Source organism: Saccostrea cucullata, unplaced genomic scaffold (genome assembly GCF_032062105.1).
Source record: "Saccostrea cucullata isolate Sc308-1 unplaced genomic scaffold, CSIRO_AGI_Scuc_v1 ctg390, whole genome shotgun sequence".
Lineage (NCBI taxonomy): Eukaryota > Metazoa > Mollusca > Bivalvia > Ostreida > Ostreidae > Saccostrea > Saccostrea cuccullata.
In genome coordinates, this window is record NW_026928583.1 from 159,271 (window position 1) to 185,775 (window position 26,505).

A 26,505-nucleotide genomic window follows, 5' to 3' on the forward strand; every position below is an offset into this window, starting at 1 on the left:
ACAAATGCATTTTTTGGAAAATCCCGAGTTAAGGAAATATTTGATATAAGTGAGTAGAGATTTTATGAAACTTGAAATAATTTGATACCATAAGTTTCTTTTGAGATTCACAGATGGAATGTTTAAATTTATTTTACTCACCGGAAAATACTAGTATGTAGTTTAATCTCTAATACACGTTTTAACAGTTAAGAACGATAAAATTATTTGATATTCAGCTTTTTTTTGTTTATCAGTATTGTGAAACATCAAATTTATAGCATTGATGTAAGCAAATTTTATTTTTTTTCTCAAATTTAATTAGTTAATCTTCGTCACATTTTCAGACCTATTCAGTACTTAGAGGTTTCCATACATGGACTACAATATCCCCACAACGTCAGGGGTCTTGAGTCAATATGTTGCCGTTAGACATACCTTAGAACCACACTGATTTGAAAACTTAACGTCGGGATAAGTTAAATAATCTGTTATACATATTGTACATATTCTTTTGATCATGTAGTTAACTAACAAAAATTCAAATGAAATTCTTTAACAATTTCAATAAATAGAATGACTCCTTTCCAAACCTTCCCATACAAAATTGTAGTGAAACTGGTGGCGGCTCACCGCAGTGAGTCTACGTGAAATAATGGAAAGTTAAGGCGGTTCACCAAAGTGAGTCCGAACTATTGGAAAGTTAAGGTTGCTCACAACAGTGAATCTATTTGAACTATTGGAAACTTAAGGTTGCTCATCACAGTGAGTCTTTATGAAATATTGGAAAGTTAAGGCGGCTCACCATAGTGAGTCTAGGTGAACTATCGGACAGTTAAGGGTGCTCACCACCATGAGTCTGTATGAACTATTGTTAAGTTAAGTTGGCTCACCACAGTGAGTCTATATCAACTATTGGAAAGTTAAGGTGGCTCACCTCAGTGAGTCTACATGAACTATTGGAAGGTTAAGGTGGCTCACCACAGTGACTCTAAATGAAATATTGGAAATTTAAGGAGGAATCACGCATCTGTCTGGCGTACTCTTTGTCGAATTTTTCATTGTCTTTTTCAGAGAACCAATTTTTCCAGTCACCAACATCACCTTCAAATAAAGGCAACATCATTAAAATGCTAAATTGTGGACTACATTCAATAACAAGAGGCCCATGGGCCTTATAGGTCACCTGAGCATTATGCAACAACTTTTCAGTTACAGTGTATTGAATTTGATTCATGTTTTAAGCCAGATGCTATATGGCATTCACAATTTTGAAAGAGGCACCATTGAGCATCATAACAATACACTTAGCAGTTGCTTAGCTTGGTTACTGAATACCCATACGCAGGGTAGGGGAACAAAAATGCACTCCACCTAATCAGTAATATTCAGCAATAATCAGTAGTGCCCCTAACACTGTGACATAAACCCCTGACCTTAGGTCCACACATTGCACAAAGGCACCCTTAAAATTGCCTATCAAAAAATAAATAAATGTTTTATAAATACAAAGGAGCAGATTTCAAACTAGAGGTACTGTGAGCAATGAGCTCACTAAATAATACCCCCCACCTCCCATATGAATATAATGGCAGTATCCATGTTTTCCTCTGGAAAATCCAAAATATATGTCAGATCAAAAAGTAAAATAGGAGGTGCACAATGACAATATGTAATAAAGATTCTGTGAAAGTTTCATCAAATTTCCTTCAGTGGTTTGAGAGGAATTGCGGATAAGAAATGGGTACCCCAAAGCGTATCAGACGGACAGACGGACGTACAGACGGACGGAAATACCGATTACTATATACCCTTCCACTTTTCAAGCGGGGGCATAACAATTAATTCATTTTCAATATATAAGTAGAGCCCCCCCTAACACCAGAACCCTGGGGCCTTGAAATTCACAATTCTGCAAGATTAGGGCCCTTGCTCTTCATAACTATATAGGTAGTTCATCTGCTTCATACCCAGAGACAGAGAAGAAAATTTTCAAAGATTTAATGTATTTTCACTATATAATCAATAGAGCCCCACCCTAACACCAGAACCCCAGACCCTGGGGCTATAAAATTCATAATTTTAGAAGAGGCATTCTGGCTCATCATAACTATGTACTAAGTTGGATTATTTAATTCCTAGGAGCAGAGAAGAAGATTTTCAAAGAATTCATGTATTTTCAATATAAAATCAATAGAGCCCCCCCCCCCCAACATCAGAACCCTTGACGATGGGGCCATGAAATTCACAATTTTGGTTGAGGCACTCTTGCTCATCATAACTATGCACTTAGTTAGTTTATTTAATATTTAGGAGCAGAGAAGAAGATTTTCAAAGAATTCATGTATTTTCACTATGTAATCAATAGAGCCCCCCCCCCAACATCAGAACCCTTGAAGATGGGGCCATAAAATTCACAATTTTGGTTGAGGCACTCTTGCTCATCATATCTATGCACTTAGTTAGTTTATTTAATATTTATGAGCAGAGAAGAAGATTTTCAAAGAATTCATATATTTTCACTATATAATTAATAGAGCCCCCCCCCCCCAACACCAGAACCCTTGACCCTGGGGCCATAAAATTTACAATTTCGGTTGAAGCACTCTTGCTCATCATAACTATGTACTTAGTTAGTTTATTTAATACCTAGGAGCAGAGAAGAAGATTTTCAAAGAATTCATGTATTTTCACTATATAATCAATAGAGCCCCCCCCCAACACCAGAACCCTTGACCCTGGGGCCATAAAATTTATAATTTTAGTAGAGGCACTCTTGCTCATCATAACTATGTACTTAGTTGGTTTATTTAATACCCAGGGGCAGAGAAGAAGATTTTCAAAGAAATCATGTATTTTCACTTTATATAATCAATAGAGCCCCCCCCCCCCAACATCAGAACCCTTGAAGATGGGGCCATAAAATTCACAATTTTTTCACTCTTATCATATCTATGCACTTAGTTAGTTTATTTAATATTTATGAGCAGAGAAGAAGATTTTCAAAGAATACATATATTTTCACTATATAATCAATAGAGCCCCCCCCCCCAACACCAGAACCCTGACCCTGGGGCCATAAATTTCACAATTTTGGTAGAGGCACTCTTGCTCATCATAACTATGTACTTAGTTGGTTTATTTAATACCCAGGAGCAGAGAAGAAGATTTTCAAAGAAATAATGCATTTTCACTATATACTTATTTAGCCCCGCCCTAGCACTAGAACCCCTGACCCCAGGGCCATGAATTTCACAATTTTGGTAGAGGACTCAATGCTGATTACAATCATGCAAATAGTTTGACTGCTTGATGTCCAGGAGTAAAGAAGAAGATTTTTAAAGATTGCATTAATTTTAGTGGTTTTGGCCCCACCCCTCAGGCCCCAGGGGGGCAGGGATCATGAAATTCATAATTTTTGTTCATCTTTACCCATAGATGCTTTGTGCCAAACTTGGTTGAAATTGGTTCAGTGGTTGCAGAGAAGAAGCTGAAAATGTTCAAATGTTAACACACGACACACGACGGACGACAGACGACGACGGACGAAAACGGATAGCAATAGGTCACCTGAGTTTACTCAGGTGACCTAAAAATGCGAATAAAAGTCATATTTCATCTAGATTACACATTGCATGCAACAATGCACATTCAATAACCAGCTTTTTCCTATCTTTTAATATGTTGACGGTGCGACCGTTACCACGAGTGCCGAAATTCATTTAAGGAATGAAGCTTATTTCAACTTTTGTTATACGATGTAACATGACGTGGGGCAGTTTACGCTTTATAAACCGCGAAGCGGTTTAAAAAAAGCGTTAACTGCCCCAAGTTATGTTATATCGTATAACATAAGTTGAAATAAGCTTCATTCCTTATAATTTAATTTCAATGTGGACAATGAGGCAATTTTTCCATTTTTTCCTTCGGAAAAAGGCTTCAAATATCGCATATTTTAAAAGTTAACGGCAAGCGGAGTAATACGTTTTTGACGTAACTCATTGTGACGTAGGCAAGTTATGTTATACAAAATGAATAAAACCGTTTAATCAATCAAATGACGTGTTACAACTGAAATTAAATCATTCAGTTTTAATTTAGATCGGGCCCGTCAAACCGCACGTTACATTTAGAGCGTCTAGAATCTGACGTCACTTAACGTCGTATAGAAGTTGCATTTCCAAACAGAAGCCTGAATAGTGCTTACCGGTATTTTAATGAAGAATGTTTTCATTTACTATTTATTTGAAATATATCCAGTAAATCAAGGTGATTTAATTTAAAAAAAAAAACTTTTGCTGTTACAGTATTCTCGCCGGAATAACAGCAAACACTCAAAGTTCAAGGTCAAAGGTAAAAAAAATATATCATTTGAAAAAAGAAGTAAGAAATATTCACATAAAGTATTAATACCTTTACACATGGCACCAACTTTCCAAAAGTTACGTTATGACCTTGTTAAAGTTTGGCAAATTCGTGCAAAATGGAACAAAAAAAGTTGTGGGGAATGTTAGAATTTTTGCGGACAAATAGATAAACAGATCATCAGCTTTAGAGACAGAAAGACGGACAGGGCAAAATCTATTACCTCTGAATCTTTAATTACGGAGGCATAGAATTTTGACAGGAGAGTGAATTTTTCGCATTCCATATAAAGATATGCTCTTGTTTTCAGATATGACATGATATTTGTACTTCTTATTTATTCTTCACAGAATGTTTTAGCTATTTACTTAGCTGCAGATCTGTACTTTCTTCTTGAGAAAATTCGGACAGATGAAGCAGAGAGAGCTATACAAATCGAAGCTTTATATATAAAAAAAACATTTGATTTAAGGCACCACTTTTTTGTCGCTCGCTGAAGATCATCGTCTCAAGCCACGGTCCGGAGTCCGCATATAGCTCCCAGAATGGGAGAGGATCGTGCATTTTGGCCGTGGATGCTGAAGAACCAGTACAATTTCTTGTATTTTCATCCTTTTTGGCTTTCCTCCGCGTTAAGAAAGGAATCAAGTACTTTTTTAACGGTGCCATTCAACCTTTTAGGCTCTTTAAAAGTTCATACCGACGTCCATGTTAGGAGTAATGCGAAAAATGTCCTTCAAAGAATATAGATATCCTTACCTTTCCTGAATATTGGCATTTTTCCGTCGTGGGTGCAGTCCTGCCAGTAAGGTTGAGGGTTCGATTCTTTGCCGTTTTTCATATTCTTAAAAGTACATTTCTCAGCTACGAGGTTTATAAACTCATCTTCATAATTTAGCTCCAAAAGGTCTGCAATCTTTCTTACGTTTGACTTTAAGTCCTTCAAAAAAAATAAATAAAAACAAAACATGGACTGGATTTATTTCAGGAAAACGACTGTGTTTTCCAGGCATTTCTTTTTTTACAATATTTATGTATTTGTAATTACTAATGAAATTGTACTACTAAAATCAAATTAATTTCCAGAAGAAATTGAATTTTGGGGAGATTTGGTCATCTTAATGAGGGTTAAATGTCATAAGAAGTAACTTAGTATTTATTAATATTGCATTTTCCCATCTAATTATTTAATGTACATGTCCTCCACTAATATTTTTTAAAAATTCAATCAAAGTGTATAGTTGATGACTTTCTCATAGTATATAGTTAAGGGCGTTCGATCCTGAGCTTTTGAGTGGATTTTGGTCCTTTCCTTTATGTATAAAATTCTGCATCATTTAAAAATTCTAACATTAAATCTGGATTCTACAATGCAAATTGAACTATTTTCTATGAAAAAACCGCGATTAAATTTCATTCAAATTCAATTAAGCTAGGGACTATATTTTCTGGTGGAAGGGTTTTTAGAAGAAAATGATCAGTTTTTTCTCTTTTGAACTTTAACGGTACTGTTAATTTAAGATTCCTATTTTTCCATACTGGTTGCACACAAAGTTGTTTTTTGCTAAATTATTTCAACGAAGTGTGACAAATATAGTCAATATATTCTGAAAATGCGGGGGGAAATTGAGCCAATTTTAACATAAAATTAACACTCTTTTAGTAATATCTGAAAATTTACATCACATACCCCCACTTCTGATGTTGTTTTTTAAATATTTAAGATAACTTTGACCTATTTTCTTAAATTCAGCAAAAGTTTAAGACTTTAAAATACTTTTCTTGTTTATTAAATTTTCAATGCCAGAAAAATCTCATTTATTAGCCCAGAAAGGTCATGCGAACCAATTTAAAAATGTTTCTTAGTCACAATTTTAAAGTGTCTTTTTTAAATAGACTTAGAGTTCATTTTGTTTCATGCTTTAATTGGATAAATATATTGGAGGGAAAACGTCGAAGATGTAATTTTTAATTAAGACACAAATTTCGGTGCAAAAAAAGTCATATTAAATGTACTGTAGCGCCAAAAGAAGCATATTGACTCCCATTTTTTTATTTGAATTTTAATTAATTTTAATATATATATTATATATATATATATATATATATATATATATATATATATATATATATATATATATATATAGAGAGAAACGGATGGAAATTTATATAAAAATATACTTCGCAAAAAAAGTTTAAGACTTTAAATATTAGGATCGAACGTCGTTAAAGTCAAAGTAACTGGATTAATTCAGATGATGTATAAACCATAGACGTACTCAATATCATTTTGCTTTGTGCATTTAATATTTCATAGAAAGAACGTCATATCATGACATCAAGGGCAAACCCTTAAATGCTGAGAGAACAACAAAGAGAAAATATTTGTATATATATATATAATTAGTTTGACAACGCCAGTGACCGGTGTGACATCAGTATACGCGAATGGATCTCGTTGATGCAATTAACTGTTCACAAAAAAAAAAAATGGGTGCAGTAGTAAGAGTTAGTTGATTTTGTCTCTCCCATCATAAAATATATCATGTTACTTTCCAGCCGGTTGGGTTTGGAAACTGTAGTTTGAACATAAACGTCTAGTTTATTTATTCCAAGTTGAGCTGTGAATATATGATCAAAAAATGTAATTGAAAATATTTGGATCGAACACTTGGTTTTCTAATTATGGTTTGTAAATAAATTACGAAGAGCCTTCCACGTTGTTTGTGTCACAGCTGATCGAACTAAATACTCCATATAACGCTTTAATTTTAACCTTTCATTGTTATGTATGGCACGCCAAAAAAACAAAAATCAGCTAAACCTAGTTTCACAGTTGATAAACTAGGTTTATCGACTGTAAACTATAGTTTACAGACAGTAAACTATAGTTAACGATTCGTTTATTATAGTTTTCATCTGTAAAACTATATTTAACGGTTGTTAACTATAGTTTACGAATGCTAATCTAAGTTTATCTGTCTGTGATAAAACGTTAACAATAGATTTTGTTGATAAACATAGATTCACGTCTGTAAACCATAATTTACGATCGTTAACAGTACTATAGTTAAGAGTTGTAAACCATAGTTTACAAATCGTGACACTGTATTTATTAGATAATCTATGTTTTGCGATCGCAAATGATTGTTTTTGTTGATAAGTATAGTTTAAGGTTGTGAAACATAGATTATCGCGTTAACTATGATTTACAGATGTAAAATATAGATTAACGTTGTTAACTATAGTTTACAGTCCGTAAACTATAGTTTACAAACCGATAAACCTAGTTTATCGACTGTGAAACTATGTTTTGCTGATTTTTGTGAATTTGGCGTGCCATAGTTATTGTGTCATTGCGTGGATCCTCAGGTCCACGCAGAAATATATAGGCGAGGTTAAACCGGATGCCATGGGCAAACGGCAGGTTACGCATGCGCGAGAATGCCAGAGAGTTCGCCCCGAAGAAAACTTGACCGTAGAATAATTCGCCCTATTCGAATAAGAATACGCCATTCATTGGTAAATCTCGCTTTTAAATCTGAATATCGTATATATTCATTGGCGGAACCGAATTTCTCTCTTTTACATATACTTTTATATACAAACTAAACATTGATTTTGTGGCATAAGCTTTTTAAAAAGTAGTCCCGAAGAACATGCAGTATATAGATAACTTAACAACTTGAATTAAAAAACTCCATTCAACGACTAGTTCTAGCTTTTAAAATATAGAACTAGTCTTAAGATCTATTTTCCAATGATAGATTTCTTCCGTATAAATCCAGAAAAGATGTGAAGTCCCAACCATTATGGGTTACATGTATCAAAAATGAAAATATACAGATTTTTTAAAATGACAAAACAGTAGGCTAATCGGAGATAATTGAATAATTTTGCTATGAAAGTACTAATCAGTCAAAGTAGGTAGATCATTGCAAAATGTGAACGAACCTACATGAATATTCATTAAACCTTGTAATTTTCTCTAATGGAATTTCGGTTAGAGACACATGCGTATGGTCCACGTATTGCAGTCCTTTTTTAAAGGACAGCAACTTGTTTATAAATATGGATAAAAGTTTATCGTTTAAGATACGGGCCCGTGGAAAGCATTTTCAGTTGGTGGTGGGGTGGTAGGGGAACAGGAATATATTTTCTATTTTTAGTTGGGGGCACTATCAACTGCCACACATTACCGATTCTTTTTATATCAAGACACTTGTGAGGCAAATAACCATGTGATCTACATCTGCAAAAAAAAAAAAAAATTCAGGAAATGCTATAGGTTCAATAAAAGGCTTAATCGTCTTCTTTATATTATATCTAGCCTAATGACAGCTTAGTCAGATGATTTCTCTGTACAAATCTGTAATTACAAGATCTGAAATAGGAAACTACCTTCAGACTGGCTATGTTCCTGGGTGTGCTCAAAAATATTTAGCAGTACACGTAGAAATAATCCTATATTTTGTCCTTGAAATAGGCTTATGCTTAAAAATGTGCTAGACTGTTGGTAAACTTATTATTTTTTAATTCCCGATACAAATCAGATCAGAAAACTAACAAGTCAGCAGAAAAAATAATATATATAACATACGTATGAGTCAATGAGTTTAAAAAAAATAAAATCGAAAGTTAACCAAAAAAAAAATACCAACCTTCTTTAAATCTTCGAAATGTAAGTGTAATATACGACACCCCCTGTTTTCTTGTCGCATAGTTCTCTCCCATTCTTTGACAAAGTCGAACCAATTTCCAAAAGCAACTTTATAATAAAAATAAAGGTAATTTGTTAAAAATGAACTTTATGATTAATAACATTCCGATTGCTCTTACAGGCTCCAACTTTGAAATAATTGCATTGCTTGTCTTGAATTCAAAAATATTTAGATAATACGATTTTTTGAATGCGTATATATATCTTATTTACTACATGTATTATTATTTATTGAAATTTATCTATTGATTTAAAAATGTGCATGTTTTGGTTAAAATCCTTGTGGACGTGAATCTGGAATCCCTTTTTATAAGATACATGTACTTGAATTCGAAACCTAGAACTTTCAGTATTTGGCCTCAAAATCTATCAGGGTCTTTCAATGCCAACACCTAAAAATTCTGTTTCAAAAGCTCAAGAGAAATAAAAAATATCCAGAAATCCTTGTATACAATCTATGCTATACTGAGTTTGAAATTTGAACCTCAAAATCACTTGACTAAAGTGAAGTAATCTTTCTTATTCATAGGCTGTTTTGATTCGAAAATTCACTGGAACTTGAAGCTTCTGGGCTTTTTAAAGGATAAAGCCCAGAAACTTGCGTTTTTCATTTCATACTGTACATGTACACATAATTTACTTTTATCTTGAACTTTGACCTCAAAATCAAGAAGAGTCAGCATAACCTCAAAGATTATTATCAGAGATTTATTTTATGCGATATATCCATTTGTGACATTGATCCCTCAACTTCTGAGTCTTAAATCATTAAATTTTAATCAAAGGAAGCTAAGAAATGAAATAGCTTTTCAAAAGGTCAAAAAATTTTATAAAAATATCAATTTATGATCTTGACCTTGACTTCTCACCCCAAACATGATAGAGGTTTTTTTTTTTTAAATCATAAGAATTAAGTTATAATAGTTATTGCAATTAAAGGCTCTTGATTATCCGGAAATAAGTGTTACAGACAGGTTAACTGAAGGGTGGGTGGAAAAACCAAATTAATATTCGCATATTATATTTTTTAACTTGGAGACAAAAAAGAGGGGAGAAATGCAAATATCAATATTTATATTTTGTCAAATATTTTAGATTTTAATGAAAAGAAAAAAATGCATATGTCAAAAAATTTTGATAATACATTTTTTATGTTTAAAGCTTGCAATGTAAGAAAATTTTTGCTTCTATAGAATAAATCAATTTCTAAATTAAAGAATATGTTGTTCTTTACTTTTTAAATTGTTGAAAACTTACATTTATCGCTGAAGAAAATGCAATGTAACAAGGCGTGAAATGACCCCGTAAAACTGCTGTACATGAATGTCAGTTTCTTTATCATGTTATACAAGGATACCGCCGTGTCTTTTGGATTTCTAGACACGTGGATTATGCGTCCATGTTTCTTTAACTCCTTCGGAAGGTATCGGTAGGGTAGGTGTGACTGAAAATAGAGATCTTCGAAAATGCACAGAACATCCAGATTTTTTTTTTTTTTTTTTTTTTTGATCTCTTAAAACATTCCCATGTATTTAGCTAATAATGAATGCGAACACCACAATACCTGCAATATTCTGGGAGATGGTAACTTATCTAAGTAACTGCTCTCATAAAAATCCAAGGAATACATGGGTTCATAGGTGTACTCTGCTTTTCCACGGAGAAGCATCGATACAATTTCTCTAACCCAGTGAGTACCTGGAATCAGATAAAGAGAGTTCGGTAACCCCAACAAGTCATCACTGGGTACGTTTTCTACATTTTATATTTGATACATATGAAATTACTGTGTTGTTTCTTTGCGAACACTTACTGGTACATGCACTGTAGCAATCGCTAATGATATATAACACCGCTTAATTATACAAATTTCATTAAGCTTTCATTAAGCGTTGCAATGCATATCATTGAGCGTCATAAATCATTGCATTAATAGTTGGCATGTTCATCCGCTTAATGATATAATTCTTTCATTATGCGGCGATTTAGCATTAGCGGGTAAAAGGTAAACCATTAATGCAATAATTTATCGCAACGCTTAAAATGATATTTGTAATATTAAGCGGCGTTATATCATTAGCGGTTGCTACAATGCACATATATCTGTAGTTAATGATAAACCCAACCACTTTCCCCTATACATTGTTAGAATTTGGGAATTGCGTAAAACTTTATAAATACATATGCTTGAAATATGCGGCATAGGGATTCGAAAATTTAGTTTCAGATTTAATATTCTGTCGATATCGTGTCTTGACAAGATTCGACAATTCGTGGAATGGTACATAGTCTACAAATCGCTCTGTCGTGATCTGCCTGTGCTGTGTTTGGTTTAGTTTAAATGATCTTTATTTGTTTTGTCAAAAACTGAGTCGTGCAAGCAAGACAATGAAATCTTTTCAGAAAACACTCTCATTAACTTTGTTTTAGACTTAGAACTTTTGGAGAATCTTTCAAAAGTGCGATCTGTTGAAACAATTAGTGTCAAATAACGTCATTATGAAGTTACCAAAATTGAAGACAACAACGTGCGCAACGTCTATATTAAATTACCATTTCATATAATGATCTTAAAAAAATTATTTATTTTACACACGACAATACATGTATATGCGCACATCGAACCTACAGAGATGTAAGCATTTTTTTTTTTTTTTTTTTTTTTTTTTTGTTTTTTTTATTTTTTTGGCCAAGTTAATGTCTGACACAGAGTATTATTGGCCTACAGGCTTTTAATCTAACCGTGTTGAAAATAAAGCTTAATTTTGGAAAATAATTCCACAAGAAATCTCCTCTAATCATTTATCAAATTCACCAAAGTTAGAGACAAGGATACTACTATTTAGAATTGTTCAGGGCACTCCAAGAGGACATAAAATTATATTTTGTGAATTGAAATCTTTGATTTGATACTTTGCATACCATTAGGACTAAGATCATAAAATCTTTTCAGATAGCCAACAATCCTCTACTTGTTGAATTTTGCAGATGTCATGTCCAAATATTCAAGTACAATGTACATGTATGTGTAGCTATTCCTAATGTTAGGATTTGGGACATGCTAACCTAAAGGAAGATCCGTTGAACTACTTTCTTTGTATTGTCGCAGCTATTCATTTACAAACCTTTAATTATGTTCCCCAAACGAAGTTGGGGAACATATTGTTTTTACTCTGTTTCTTATTATGTTCCCCAAACGAAGTTGGGGAACATATTGTTTTTACTCTGTTTCTTATTATTATTATTCTTATTATTATTATTTTTCTTCCTGGGAAAATTTTGTCCGCGAGTGATCTTGTAAACTACACATCCGACTTAGGTGAAACCTTTTTAGGGTAAGTAGGCATGTTATGTAAATTTGCGGAATCAAGGTCATTTTGCGCGCACGTGCTTGCAAGAGCGCGCACGTGCAAAACTTAAAATGACCAATATATAATGGATATAACCGTAAATTCTCTATTTTGTGACGAAATGTTTTGAAACTTATAATGTAAGGATATATTAGTAATATGCAGAAGATGCCATGGTCAAAAAAGCAAGATCGCACGCGCATGCACGTGTGCTTCGCTCTGATTGGCTGAAACTAAAGTCTCAATATCTTTTTTGTTTTTTGATAAAATCATTTGAAATTTTGAACATAGTCATACATTAGGGAGATCTACAGCCTGTAATATAAGATTTTTCATGAAAGCATGTGCATGCACATGTGCTTGCAAGAGCTCGCACGTGCAACACGAGAAAGTCCAATATAATTGATACAGACGTAACTATTAAAATTATTGATGAAATGCTTTTAAACTCATTTTATAAGTATATATTAGTAGTATGCACAAGATGACTTGGTCAAAATAGCAAGATCGCACGCGGATGCACGTGTGCTTCGCTCTGATTGGCTGAAACTAAATTCTCAATATCTTTCTTGTTTCTTGTCATAATCCTTTGAAATTTTGAACATAGACCTACATTATGAAGATCTACAGCATGATATATAAGAATTTTCATGAAAGCATGCGCATGCCCGCGTGCTGCAATCTGATTGGCTGAAACTTTAAATGGCTACATCTACTTTGTTTTTTGACGAAATGCTTTGAAATTTAAAACATTGTCATGCATTAGGATATCCTACAATATGATATAGAAAAAAACATGAAAACACGCGCATGCACGTGTGCTGCAATCTGATTGGCTTAAACTTGAAATGGCTATAACTCCCTTGTTTTTCAACCAAATAGGATGGGATTTAGAATATAGATAGATGAAAGGGACTCCTACAAGAAGGTATGGTCATCATGCACGTGCACGCACGTGCGTGCATTTGGAACGAGTGAAATGAAAATTACACTTGAAAGAGTGATTTTTCATACTTTTGGACTGAATGCTTTAATATATTGCATATTAAAATATGTAGATAGTGTAGACAAGATGATATGATCATAACGGACATGCATTCACATGCGCACGGGTGCAATGTAAAATTTGAATATAATTGGTATCCTTCTGAGAAAACGTTGTTAAAGTCAAAATGCACAGAGTTTGTCTTATATAATGAAGCTTACAGGGAATATGGCACCAAAAAGGAGTTGGGGAGCGTTTGGGGAACATCTGTAACGGTCCCCGTTACAATTAGCACTAGTTATGTTCCCCAAACGAAGTTGGGGAACATATTGTTTTTACTCTGTTTCTTATTATTATTATTTTTCTTCTTCCTGGGCACTTTTTTGTCCGCGAATGATCTCGTAAACTACACATCCGACTAAGGTGAAATGTTTTTAGGGTCAGTAGACATGTCATGTAGATTTGCGGAACAAAGGTCATTTTGCGCGCACGTGCTTGCAAGAGCGCACACGTGCAACACGAGAAATGATCAATATAATGAATATAAGCGTAACTTTTTAAATTTTTGATGAAATGCTTTGAAACTCATAATATAAGGATATATGAGTAACATACACAATATAACATGGTCAAAATAGCAAGATCTCACGCGCATGCACGTGCGCTTCGCTCTGATTGGCTGAAACTAAAGTCTCAATATCTTTCTTGTTTTTTGACAAAATCCTTTGAAATTTTGAACTTTGCCATGCATAAGTATAATCTACAACATGATGTATAGCAATTTTCATGAAAACACGTGCATGCACGTGCGCTGAAATCTGATTGGCTCAAACTTTAAATAGCTATAACTCCCTTCGTTATCAACCAAACAGGATGGGATTTGGATCTTAGATAGATAGAATGGACTTCTACAAGAAGGTATGGTCACCATGCACATACATACACGTGTGTGTACGTGTGCTGCAATCTGATTGGCTTAAACTTTAAACAGTTATAACTCCCTTGATTTTCAACAAAACGGGATGGAATTTAGAACATAGATAGATGTAATGGACTTCTACAAGAAGGTATGGTCACCATGCACGTGCGTGCACTTGAAAGGAGTAAAATAAAAAAAAAACTCTTGATTTAGCGTATTTTTTAATACTTCTGGATAAAATACTTTAATATTTAGTATATTAAATTATATAGATTGTGTAGACAAGATGATATGGTCATTACGGACATGCATTCACATGTGCACGCGTGCCACGCTAAAATTTGAATGAAGTTGGTACACATCTGGGTAAAGGTTGTTAAATTCTCAAATGCATAACGATTGTCTTATTTAATGAAGCTTACAGGGAATATGGCACCAAAAGGGAGTTGGGGAGCGTTTGGGGAACATCTGTAACGGTCCCCGTTACAATTAGCACTAGTTATTATTATTTTTCTTCTCGGGAAAATTTTGTCCGCGAATGATCTTGTAAAGTACACGTCCGATTAAGGGGAAACCTTTTTAGGGTAAGTAGGCATGTTATGTAGATTTGCGGAACGAAGGTCATTTTGCGCGCACGTGCTTGCAAGAGCGCGCACGTGCAACACGTGAAATGACCAATATACTTCGAATTGCCGTAACTTTTACATTTTTTGATGTAATGCTTTCATATTTAGAATATATAGACATATGATAAATGTAGATAAGATGACATTGTCAACATGCCATTTTGCGCTCACGTGCTTGCAAGAGCGCGCACGTGCAACACGTGAAATGACCAATATAATGGATATAGCCGTAACTTTTCTATTTTTTGATAAAATCTTTTGAAATTTATAATGTAAGGATATATTAGTAGCGTAGACAAGATGACGTGGTCAAGATAGCAAGATGTCACGCGCATGCACGTGCGCTTTGCTCTGATTGGCTGAAACAAAGGTCTCAATATCTTTCTTGTTTTTTGACGAAATCCTTTGAAATTTTGAACATAGCCATGCATTAGGATGTCCTACAACATGATATATAGCAATTATCATTAAAACAAGTGCATGCACGTGCGCTGCAGTCTGATTGGCTGAAACTTTAAATAGCTATAACTCGCTTGGTTTTCAACCAAACAGGATGGGATTTGTAACATAAATATATATAATGGACTTCTAAAAGAAGGTATGGTCATCATGCACATGCATGCACGTGCGTGTACGTGAGCTGCAATCTGATTGGCTGAAACTTTAAACAGTTATAACTCCCTTGGTTTTCAACCAAACAGGATGGGATATGGAACATAAATATATATAATGGACTTCTAAAAGAAGGTATGGTCACCATGCACATGCATACACGTTCGTGTACCTGAGCTGCAATCTGATTGGCTGAAACTTTAAAAAGCTATAACTCCCTTGGTTTTCAACCAATCAGGATGGAATTTGGAACATAGATAGATGTAATGGACTTCAACAAGAAAGTATGGTCACCATGCTCATATATGCACGTGTGTGCACGTGAAAAGAGTAAAATAAAAAATACACTTGAATGAGCGTATCTTTTAATACTTTTGGATTAAATACTTTAATATTTAGTATATTAAAATATATATACATTCTGTAGACAAGATGATTTGGTCATTACGCTCATGCATTCACATGCGCACGCGTGCAATGATTAAATTTGAATGAACTTGGTATACTTCTAGTTAAACGTTGTTAAAGTCTCAAATGCATAGAGTTTGTCCTATTTAATGAAGCTTACATGGAATATGGCACCAAAAGGGAGTTGGGGAGCGTTTGGGGAACATCTGTAACGGTCCCCGTTACAATTAGCACTAGTTTTTTACATTTTATATTTTGAGGATACATGTATTATATCTTTTATTTTTTTTTATCTTTAACGGATTTTAATTCCTGCTTTATTAGAATAATTGCTTCATCTGGCCTTCAATAAATACTAGTAATCCCATAAATTATATATAAGTTGCGAGAGGACGAGGTAGGGGGGCGGCGAGATAAAGTTGAGAGGAGAAAGAGAAGACAGAGAAGTCAGATGTAGAGGAGACGAGACAACAAAGCCAGATAAAGAGGAGACGGGACAACGAAGTCAGATGTAGAGGAGACGAGGCAGAGAAGCCAGATATAGAGGACACGAGACAGAGTAGCCAAATATAGAGGAGACGGGACAGAGAAGCCAGATATAGAGGAGACGAGACAGAGAAGCCAGATATAGAGGAGACGAGACAGAGAAGCCAGATATAGAGGAGGCGAGACAGAGAAGCCAGATATAGAGGAGACGAGACAACGAAGCCAGATATACTGGAGACGAGACAGAGAAGCCAGATATACAGGAGACAAGACAACGAAGTCAGATATAGAGGAGACGAGATAACGAAGCCAGATATAGAGGAGACGAGACAGAGAAGCCAGATATAGAGGAGACGAGACAGAGAAGCCCGATATAGAGGAGACGAGACAGAGAAGCCAGATATAGAGGAGACGAGACAGAGAAGCCAGATATAGAGGAGACGGGACAGAGAAGCCAGATATAGAGGAGACGGGACAGAGAAGCCAGATATAGAGGAGACGAGACAGAGAAGCCAGATATAGAGGAGACGATACAGAGAAGCCAGATATAGAGGAGACCAGATATAGAGGAGACGAGACAGAGAAGCCAGATATAGAGGAGACGAGACAGAGAAGCCAGATATAGAGGAGACGAGACAGAGAAGCCAGATATAGAGGAAACGAGACAGAGAAGCCAGATATAGAGGAGACGAGACAGAGAAGCCAGATATAGAGGAGACGAGACAGAGAGGCCAGATATAGAGGAGACGAGATAACGAAGCCAGATATACAGGAGACGGGACAGAGAAGTCAGATATATAGGAGACGGGACAGAGAAGTCAGATATAGAGGACATGAGACAGAGAAGCCAGATATAGAGGACACGAGACAGAGAAGCCAGATATAGAGGAGACGAGACAGAGAAGCCAGATATAGAGGAGACGAGACAGAGAAGCCAGATAAAGAGGAGACGAGACAGAGAAGCCAGATATAGTGGAGACGAGACAGAGAAGCCAGATATAGAGGAGACGATACAGAGAAACCCGATATAGAGGAGACGAGACAGAGAAGCCAGATATAGAGGAGACGAGACAGAGAAGCCAGATATAGAGGACACGAGACAGAGAAGCCAGATATAGAGGAGACGATACAGAGAAGCCCGATATAGAGGAGACGAGACAGAGAAGCCAGATATAGAGGAGACGAGATAACGAAGCCAGATATACAGGAGACGGGACAGAGAAGTCAGATATATAGGAGACGGGACAGAGAAGTCAGATATAGAGGACATGAGACAGAGAAGCCAGATATAGAGGACACGAGACAGAGAAGCCAGATATAGAGGAGACGAGACAGAGAAGCCAGATATAGAGGAGACGAGACAGAGAAGCCAGATAAAGAGGAGACGAGACAGAGAAGCCAGATATAGTGGAGACGAGACAGAGAAGCCAGATATAGAGGAGACGATACAGAGAAACCCGATATAGAGGAGACGAGACAGAGAAGCCAGATATAGAGGAGACGAGACAGAGAAGCCAGATATAGAGGACACGAGACAGAGAAGCCAGATATAGAGGAGACGATACAGAGAAGCCCGATATAGAGGAGACGAGACAGAGAAGCCAGATATAGAGGAGACGAGACAGAGAAGCCAGATATAGAGGAGACGGGACAGAGAAGCCAGATATAGAGGAGACGACAGAGACGATATAGAGAGAAGCAGAGAAGCCAGATATAGAGGAGACGAGACAGAGAAGCCCGATATAGAGGAGACGAGACAGAGAAGCCAGATATAGAGGACACGAGACAGAGAAGCCAGATATAGAGGAGACGAGACAGAGAAGCCAGATATAGAGGAGACGAGATAACGAAGCCAGATATAGAGGACACGAGACAGAGAAGCCAGATACAGAGGAGACGAGACAGAGAAGCCAGATATAGAGGAGACGAGACAGAGAAGCCAGATAAAGAGGAGACGAGACAGAGAAGCCAGATATAGAGGAGACGAGACAGGGAAGCCAGATATAGAGGAGACGAGACAGAGAAGCCAGATATACAGGAGACGAGACAGGGAAGCCAGATATACAGGAGACGAGACAGGAAAGCCAGATATACAGGAGACGAGACAGAGAATCCAGATATAGAGGAGACGAGACAACAAAGCCAGATATAGAGGAGACGAGACAACGAAGCCAGATATAGAGGAGACGAGATAACGAAGCCAGATATAGAGGAGACGGGACAGAGAAGCCAGATAAAGAGGAGACGAGACAACGAAGCCAGATATAGAGGAGACGAGACAGAGAAGCCAGATATAGAGGAGACGAGACAGAGAAGCCAGATATAGTGGAGACGAGACAGAGAAGCCAGATATAGAGGAGACGAGACAGAGAAGCCAGATATACAGGAGACGAGACAGAGAAGCCAGATATACAGGAGACGAGACAGAGAAGCCAGATATAGAGGAGACGGGACAGAGAAGCCAGATATAGAGGACACGAGACAGAGAAGCCAGATATTCAGGAGACGAGACAGAGAAGCCAGATATACAGGAGACGGGACAGAGAAGCCAGATATAGAGGAGACGAGACAGAGAAGCCAGATATAGAGGAGACGAGACAGAGAAGCCAGATATACAGGAGACGAGACAGAGAAGCCAGATATACAGGAGACGAGACAACGAAGCCAGATATAGAGGAGACGAGACAACGAAGCCAGATATACAGGAGACGAGACAGAGAAGCCAGATATACAGGAGACAGAGAAGCCAGATATAGAGGAGACGGGACAGAGAAGCCAAATATAGAGGAGACGAGACAGAGAAGCCAAATATAGAGGAGACGAGACAGAGAAGCCAGATATAGAGGAGACGGGACAACAAAGCCAGATATAGAGGAGACGAGACAACGAAGCCAGATATAGAGGAGACGAGATAACGAAGCCAGATATAGAGGAGACGGGACAGAGAAGCCAGATATAGAGGAGACGAGACAACGAAGCCAGATATACAGGAGACGAGACAGAGAAGCCAGATATACAGGAGACAGAGAAGCCAGATATAGAGGAGACGGGACAGAGAAGCCAGATATAGAGGAGACGAGACAGAGAAGCCAGATATAGAGGAGACGAGACAGAGAAGCCAGATAAAGAGGAGACGGGACAGAAAAGCCAGATATACAGGAGACAGAGAAGCCAGATGTAGAGGAGACGAGACAGAGAAGCCAGATATAGAGGAGACGAGACAGAGAAGCCCGATATAGAGGAGACGAGACAGAGAAGCCAGATATAGAGGAGACGAGACAACAAAGCCAGATATAGAGGACACGAGACAGAGAAGCCAGATATAGAGTAGACGAGACAGAGAAGCCAGATAAAGAGGAGACGGGACAGAAAAGCCAGATATACAGGAGACAGAGAAGCCAGATGTAGAGGAGACGAGACAGAGAAGCCAGATATAGAGGAGACGCGACAGAGAAGCCAGATATACAGGAGACGAGACAGAGAAGCCAGATATAGAGGAGACGAGACAGAGAAGCCAGATATAGAGGAGACGAGACAGAGAAGCCAGATATAGAGGAGACGAGACAGAGAAGCCAGATATAGAGGAGACGAGACAGAGAAGTCAGATATAGAGGAGACGAGACAGAGAAGACCGATATAGAGGAGACGAGACAGAGAAGCCCAATATAGAGGAGACGAGACAGAGAAGCCAGATATAGAGGAGACGAGACAGGGAAGCCAGATATAGAGGAGACGAGACAGAGAAGTCAGATATAGAGGAGACGAGACAGAGAAGACCGATATAGAGGAGACGAGACAGAGAAGCCCAATATAGAGGAGACGAGACAGAGAACCCAGATATAGAGGAGACGAGACAGAGAACCCAGATATAGAGGAGACGGGACAGAGAAGCCCGATATAGAGGAGACGAGACAGAGAAGCCAGATATAGAGGAGACAGAGAAGCCAGATATAGAGGAGACGAGACAGAGAAGCCAGATATAGAGGAGACAGAGAAGCCAGATATAGAGGAGACGAGACAGAGAAGCCAGATATAGAGGAGACGAGACAGAGAAGCCAGATATAGAGGAGACGAGACAGAGAAGCCAGATATAGAGGAGACGAGACAGAGAAGCCAGATATAGAGGAGACGAGACAGAGAAGCCAGATATAGAGGAGGCGAGACAGAGAAGCCAGATATAGAGGAGACGAGACAGGGAAGCCAGATATAGAGGAGACGAGACAGAGAAGCCAGATATAGAGGAGGCGAGACAGAGAAGCCAGATATAGAGGAGACGAGACAGAGAAGCCAGATATAGAGGAGACGGGACAGAGAAGCCAGATATAGAGGAGACGAGAAAGAGAAGCCAGATATAGAGGAGACGAGTTTGAAAGAAGGTGGGAAAAGAGATGAGGAAATATATAAAGAGAAGGCGAGACAAAGAGCAAGATAGAGAATAGTCGAGATAGAGAGTGGCTGAGACAAAGAAGCAAGATAGAGGGTAGGCGAGATAGAGAAGCGAGATCGATAGAGAGAAGGCGGGACAAAGAAGTAAGATAGAGAATAGGCGAGATAGAGATGAGGCGAAATAGGGAGGAAGCGAAATAGAGCAAGATAGGGAGGAAGCGAGACAAGGAAGCGAGATAGAAAATCGAGATATGAATGTGCTGACAGAGAGGAGTGAGAGAGAAAGAGAGGTAGAGAGGAAGTGAGACAGACTAGCGAGATAGAAAGAAGGCGAGATAGCGAGGAGGCGGGACAGGGAAGCGAGATAGAGAGGAGGCGACATAGTGAGACAGAGAAACGAGATAGAGACAAGATAGGGAAGAAGCGAGATAGAGAGAAGATAGACCCTAGAGATGAGGCGAGATAGCGAGGAGCCAATTAAGATGCTCAAGCATTGCACTGAAGAATAATGTCCGACCGACTTTTCGAAAAAAATACACAAAAACCAACACATCGGAATAAATAATGGCACACATCATATAACTTGTTTTGAAACCACGGCCTGTGTGACGAATGTACATTGAAAACATTGTGCACATAACGAGCAAGTTCATTCCGTCCTTATCATGCCAAAAAGTAGCGAGAAAGAATGTTATTTGTCAAGGTTTATTTTTAGGGTTATTGTCCACTTTAAAAAATAAATGTATACCATTAATGCTTCAAGATTTTAAAGCAGAAAAAAAGCAAGGGCATATATTTCTATATTTTTTGTAAAATGCATTAATATCTAATTTTTATCTCATATCACTTAAATACACAACGTAATATGCAATAATATGAAGAGTTGTGGTTCACAAATTTCTGACAAAAGAGGCCATTGGTCGATCCATGAAGTCATACGAAGGGGACAGATATTTCTTATCTTTAAAAAAGGAGAAATGTGAGAGATTTTTTTAAAAATTCAAAATGAGTTGCTTGACTCGTTCTTTAACAGAGCGATAGATGTCGGTCATCTTAAATCACCCGTGAATGACCTTAACAAGGTCTCCGGGGGTCAGATCGCCGTGAACTTTACGGACCATGAAGTCGCGCGTGTTTTCGCGGTCTTAAGGTAGCTGTGACCGTAGCGGACAGTGGCTGTGTCACCCGAAGGTCTGAGGATACGGGAAATGACTCTATTAATATTTTGACACATTTTTCAAATTCCAACGTTTTGTACACTGATAGCATTATTTGTTTGTCAATAAATCATTGTCATGTGATGAAATTTCTAAAAGACAGACAAACAGAAAAAAATTAACATGGTCTTCAGGAGAGCTCAGTCGGATATTTCTTGTAAATCAATATTTAACATACTGTAATTAAATATCTGTAGGAAATTTGTTATTAAAAAGATGTACTATGGATTTTGTTAAATAAAAATACACGGAGAAGGAACTTGCTAAAACAAATGATTTGACAAAATAATCTGACAATTTTACAAAAAAGCCCTGAAGTTAAATATTTTTGCAGTTTACAGTCATTCTTGGGTTTTTAAAGGTGGAGACTTTATTCAAACTAAAGTGCTAGTTATATTTTTTTTTCAAATAACCTGCATTAAATTTTGGATTAATTGGTAAGATCATAACATGATAAACTTTACTCAACCAAGTTAATTTAAGGACAGAACTGACCTGACTTTGGGTATGTAGATATTAATACATCACTTTCCTGGACTTTGAAGTTGGCAATTTTCTTCAAATGGTCTTTTACATTTCCAGGAAACGCATAGGGAAAATTAAAGTTATCGTATCTCTTCACTTTAGTTAGATGATCCGGTTCCACGCTGTATTCACAAATTTCCATCTTTCTCCTCCAAAGAAACTCCTTTCTGTGACATTGATAAGAATAACTGCTCTGAAAAAATCCAATACAATACCGACTATCTAGACCTACATTAAAATATACTGGTCAGAAATATGTCAAATGAATATGGATTTGGCTGTACTCCGATTAAAATCTTTTGCATAAAATGTATGAATGAAACGTACAGCTGTCTGTCAGTGGGTGTGTCTTAGCTGGCTACAGTGTGCTCATTGGGCATAAAAATAAATAGGTGACAAGTGGCTCCATCATTTTAGTCAAAGCGGGCCGGTTTTTAAGAATGAAAAAAAAATCTTATTTATAGAAAATATTTAGGTCAATGGGTGAAAATGCCCTAAGATAGTTGTTTTAAAGGCCTAATAGAAAGGAATCAATTTGATAGGAGATTCAGGTAACGTTTCTGTTATTATTTGCTTGGAATGTTCAAATAGATATTTTATGGGCCGTGTCTTCATTTTGTCATGGCTGAAAATTCTTTTACTGTCCAATACTTTTTAAAAATCGTTTTCATGCAACTAAATAATGCCTTATTTAGTTCTGATTAATCGCTTTTATCTCGTAGGTTTAAATTAAATACTACTAAATATTAACTAAAAGATGAGTTATACGATCAGTTGGATAGCACTTATTTTAAAATAAATGATATATATTTTTTTTTTAAATCGAGATTTATTTCTTTTTTTTATTAAATTATTCTGTAAATCGCTAGAGGGCCGTGATATTGTATGATTGATTTAGTTAATAGGTACTTAATTCCAACATCTTTTGAAGTACGTGAAAGTGTCACAAAATCATTTTTCTGTCTAATGTATATAGCGAAACAATATATTACTTCAGTTCGCACGTTTATATAACTGTTTCACACTGCCTATACTACTAAATCGATGCGTGTAATGCAGTGTAACCTGTCTAATTCGACATGCACTGGGAGATGAATTTATGTCAGAATAGCAAACAGGGTGTCGGATTAGACAGTGCACAAAAACACGGAAAATAGTAAAATTTGAATGAAATTTAACGTCGGAATTCCCAGAGGGACGGATTAAACAGGTGTCGGATGATACAGGTTTCACTGTATTCATTTAATGCTATAATAGATGTATGTCTTAGGCAACAGAGATTATTTTACATCATTAAGAGGACCAAGTTCAGGGGAGGGATAGTAGAAATACTTTCATTCTCCCTTATTGTGCCTTTCGTCAGCAAAGTTAACAAAAGGAAACCGTAAATAAATTTACACGGTATATAGATAAAGAAAAAAATATAGGTCAATTAACACAAGTCCAATGCATCTTCCATTTCAAGTCTGATCAAAGAGTGGCATTGGAGAATTCTGAAAGCCCTAAGGATGTTTTTTTCCTAAAATAAAATGCTTCTGAACAATAGAAAGATAGTTATATAGATACACCACTTACCCATGAACAGGACCAAAGTTCACGGGTATCAGTAAAATTGATTACTAGAATAGTGCATGCAATTGTTTTCTTACATGATGTGTAAGCGGGTATATTCAATGAAAATGTAAATCTTTCTTATAAAAAAACACATCGATATGAATTTAGTTGAAATATGGGACCACAAATAAATTAAATTCAATATCAAAAAGAATTAAAATTAATTTAAATATGGGAGACCCTAAAGTAAAAATAGTTATTATTTTAATTAAATAGGAACATCATGCCTCTACCCGATGCACTCCAACCCTAAATGGGCATTTGAGCTTAGTTTCCTTTCGTTCCATCTTTTCTTTTTTTAGTTAAATAACCTCTGCACCCGCTTTAACTTAAACAGGATGAGTTAGAGACTTTGGTAAGAGAATTCTCCGTTGCCGAAATATGCGTTTTCGCCTTAAAAAAATAAACAGCTAGGAATTTGGGTTTTCTCACCTACATGTTGTTTCTCCGCCCACTTCCTCTCAGTACAAGGTCAAAGGGTCATTGGACGAAGTTGTTATTTAAGGTTTGTCAGGGAAGAGTGTAACACTGTATTATGACAGTTATAAAAAGCGCTGTAATCACAGATACTGCTTAAATGACGAGATATTTAATGTCTGATTATATTTAATAGTAATTGTTCTCACAGTCTTCTCTGGTTAATCGAATTTTCAATAAATCTTAAATAATGTGTGGCAGCGAAACAATTTAATTCAATAAAGGAGGGGGGGGGGGTTGTCAATGGAGGAAAATGATGAAATTTTCTGACATATAGTGTCAACACATGAATTATATCTATCAAAAATGCATTGAGGAGTATGTTATTTGTACCTGCTATTATACCCATCTTCTCAATTCTTACTTTCTACACTGATATGAAGCTGGACGATAAAATGAAGTAATTTCATAGGTTTGGTGTTGAAGTGTTTTCTTACCTAAATTTACTCATACTGAAATTTATCCATAGAATAACCATATATTATGATTTATGAAGTTATTTATGTACTCCTTATTTGTTATTCAATCTGACAAGTATCTACAAGTCAGACATATTTACAAAAACATCAAAGTCCAAGGTCAAGGTCAAGAAATAACCAGCAAATTCAAAAAATTGTGGTCCCCCTCTTTATGGATGAGAAGTCATTTTTTATGGCAAATTGTGTCAAATTTGAACACCCTTTCATGTCATTCAGAACTTATCACCGGAGTTGAATTTTTTAAAAATTAGGTCCATCGTGAAGGTCAAGGTCAAGGGGTCAAAAACCATAGCATGCTAGGAAAAATCTTGTCACAGGAAATGCACCTGTAAAATATGAAACCCCTTTCTCCTCTCAATCAAAAGTTATAAGTAAAGATTAAAGAAAATGATAATTAGGTCAAACTTCAAGGTCAAGGTCAAAAGATAAAAAATTATACTAAGTGTATTTAGAAAGGTCTTGTCACAGATAATACACATGTTTAATGTGAAAGTCCTATCTCTCCTCATTCAAAAGTTATTACCAATTTTAAGTCTCCTTTTTAAAAGAAGGTCAACTTTAAGGTCAAGGCCATGGGGTCAAAAATCATAGCGTTTTTAGAAAGATCTTATCACAGGCAATACACAGGTCTAATATGAAAGCCCTATCTCTTCTTATTCAAATGTCATGACCAAGGTTAAAGTTCATGAAAAGTAGGTCAAACTTCAAGGTCAAGAGGTCAAAAAACATTGTGTATTTAGAAAGGACTTGTCACAGGTAATATACATGTTTAATACAAAAACCCTATCCTTCTCAATCAAAAGTTATGGCCAATGCAATGTTATGTTTGATTTTTTTAAAGTAGTTCAATTTTCAAGGTCAAGCTCACAGGGTCAAAAGTCAGTGTATTTAGAAAAATCTTGTTACAGGTAATATACGTTTTTAATTTGAAAGCCCTATGTTTTCTTATTCAAAGATATGACAAAGGTTAAAATTTTTGTGACGGACAGAACTACAGACTGACAGACGGGTAGACAAATGAGATTTAATGCACCCTCGCTTTCGCGAAAGCATGGAACGATAGTGACCACGGAAAGGAAGTACATCAATGTGTATATCTGTAAGATATGAAAGTCCTTGCACCAACAGTTCAAAAGTTATGGCGAAGGTTCAAGATTTTCGAAAGTAAGTCACAAGTCCAGGTTGAGGCCAAAAAGTTGATATTGTTTGAACTCAAAGACAGTTCTTTTCAAACTCCAGGGGCATAGTCATAGTTAAAGTAGCTGGTACCCAGAAAAAGGTCTCGTCACAAGAAAAGCATGTAATACATAAAAACCTTAGCTTCAGTTGTTTTTAAAGTTATGGCCACGGTTTAATA

The 26,505-nt window shown here is 36.4% G+C and overlaps 1 protein-coding gene across 1 annotated transcript; it reads right to left on the minus strand.

Annotated features, from left to right (window-relative positions):
* Positions 1–841: 841 nt before the first annotated feature.
* Positions 842–22,833, minus strand: LOC134278033 (sulfotransferase 1 family member D1-like). The gene is made up of 6 exons (XM_062760348.1): positions 22,549–22,833; positions 10,629–10,762; positions 10,322–10,508; positions 9,006–9,112; positions 5,104–5,284; positions 842–1,083 (listed from the first exon to the last, which is right to left on the minus strand). Exons 1-6 carry the CDS (start codon positions 22,718–22,720, stop codon positions 971–973), a joined length of 894 nt encoding a protein of 297 aa, XP_062616332.1. The 5' UTR covers positions 22,721–22,833; the 3' UTR covers positions 842–970.
* Between the last annotated feature and the right edge of the window lie 3,672 nt (positions 22,834–26,505).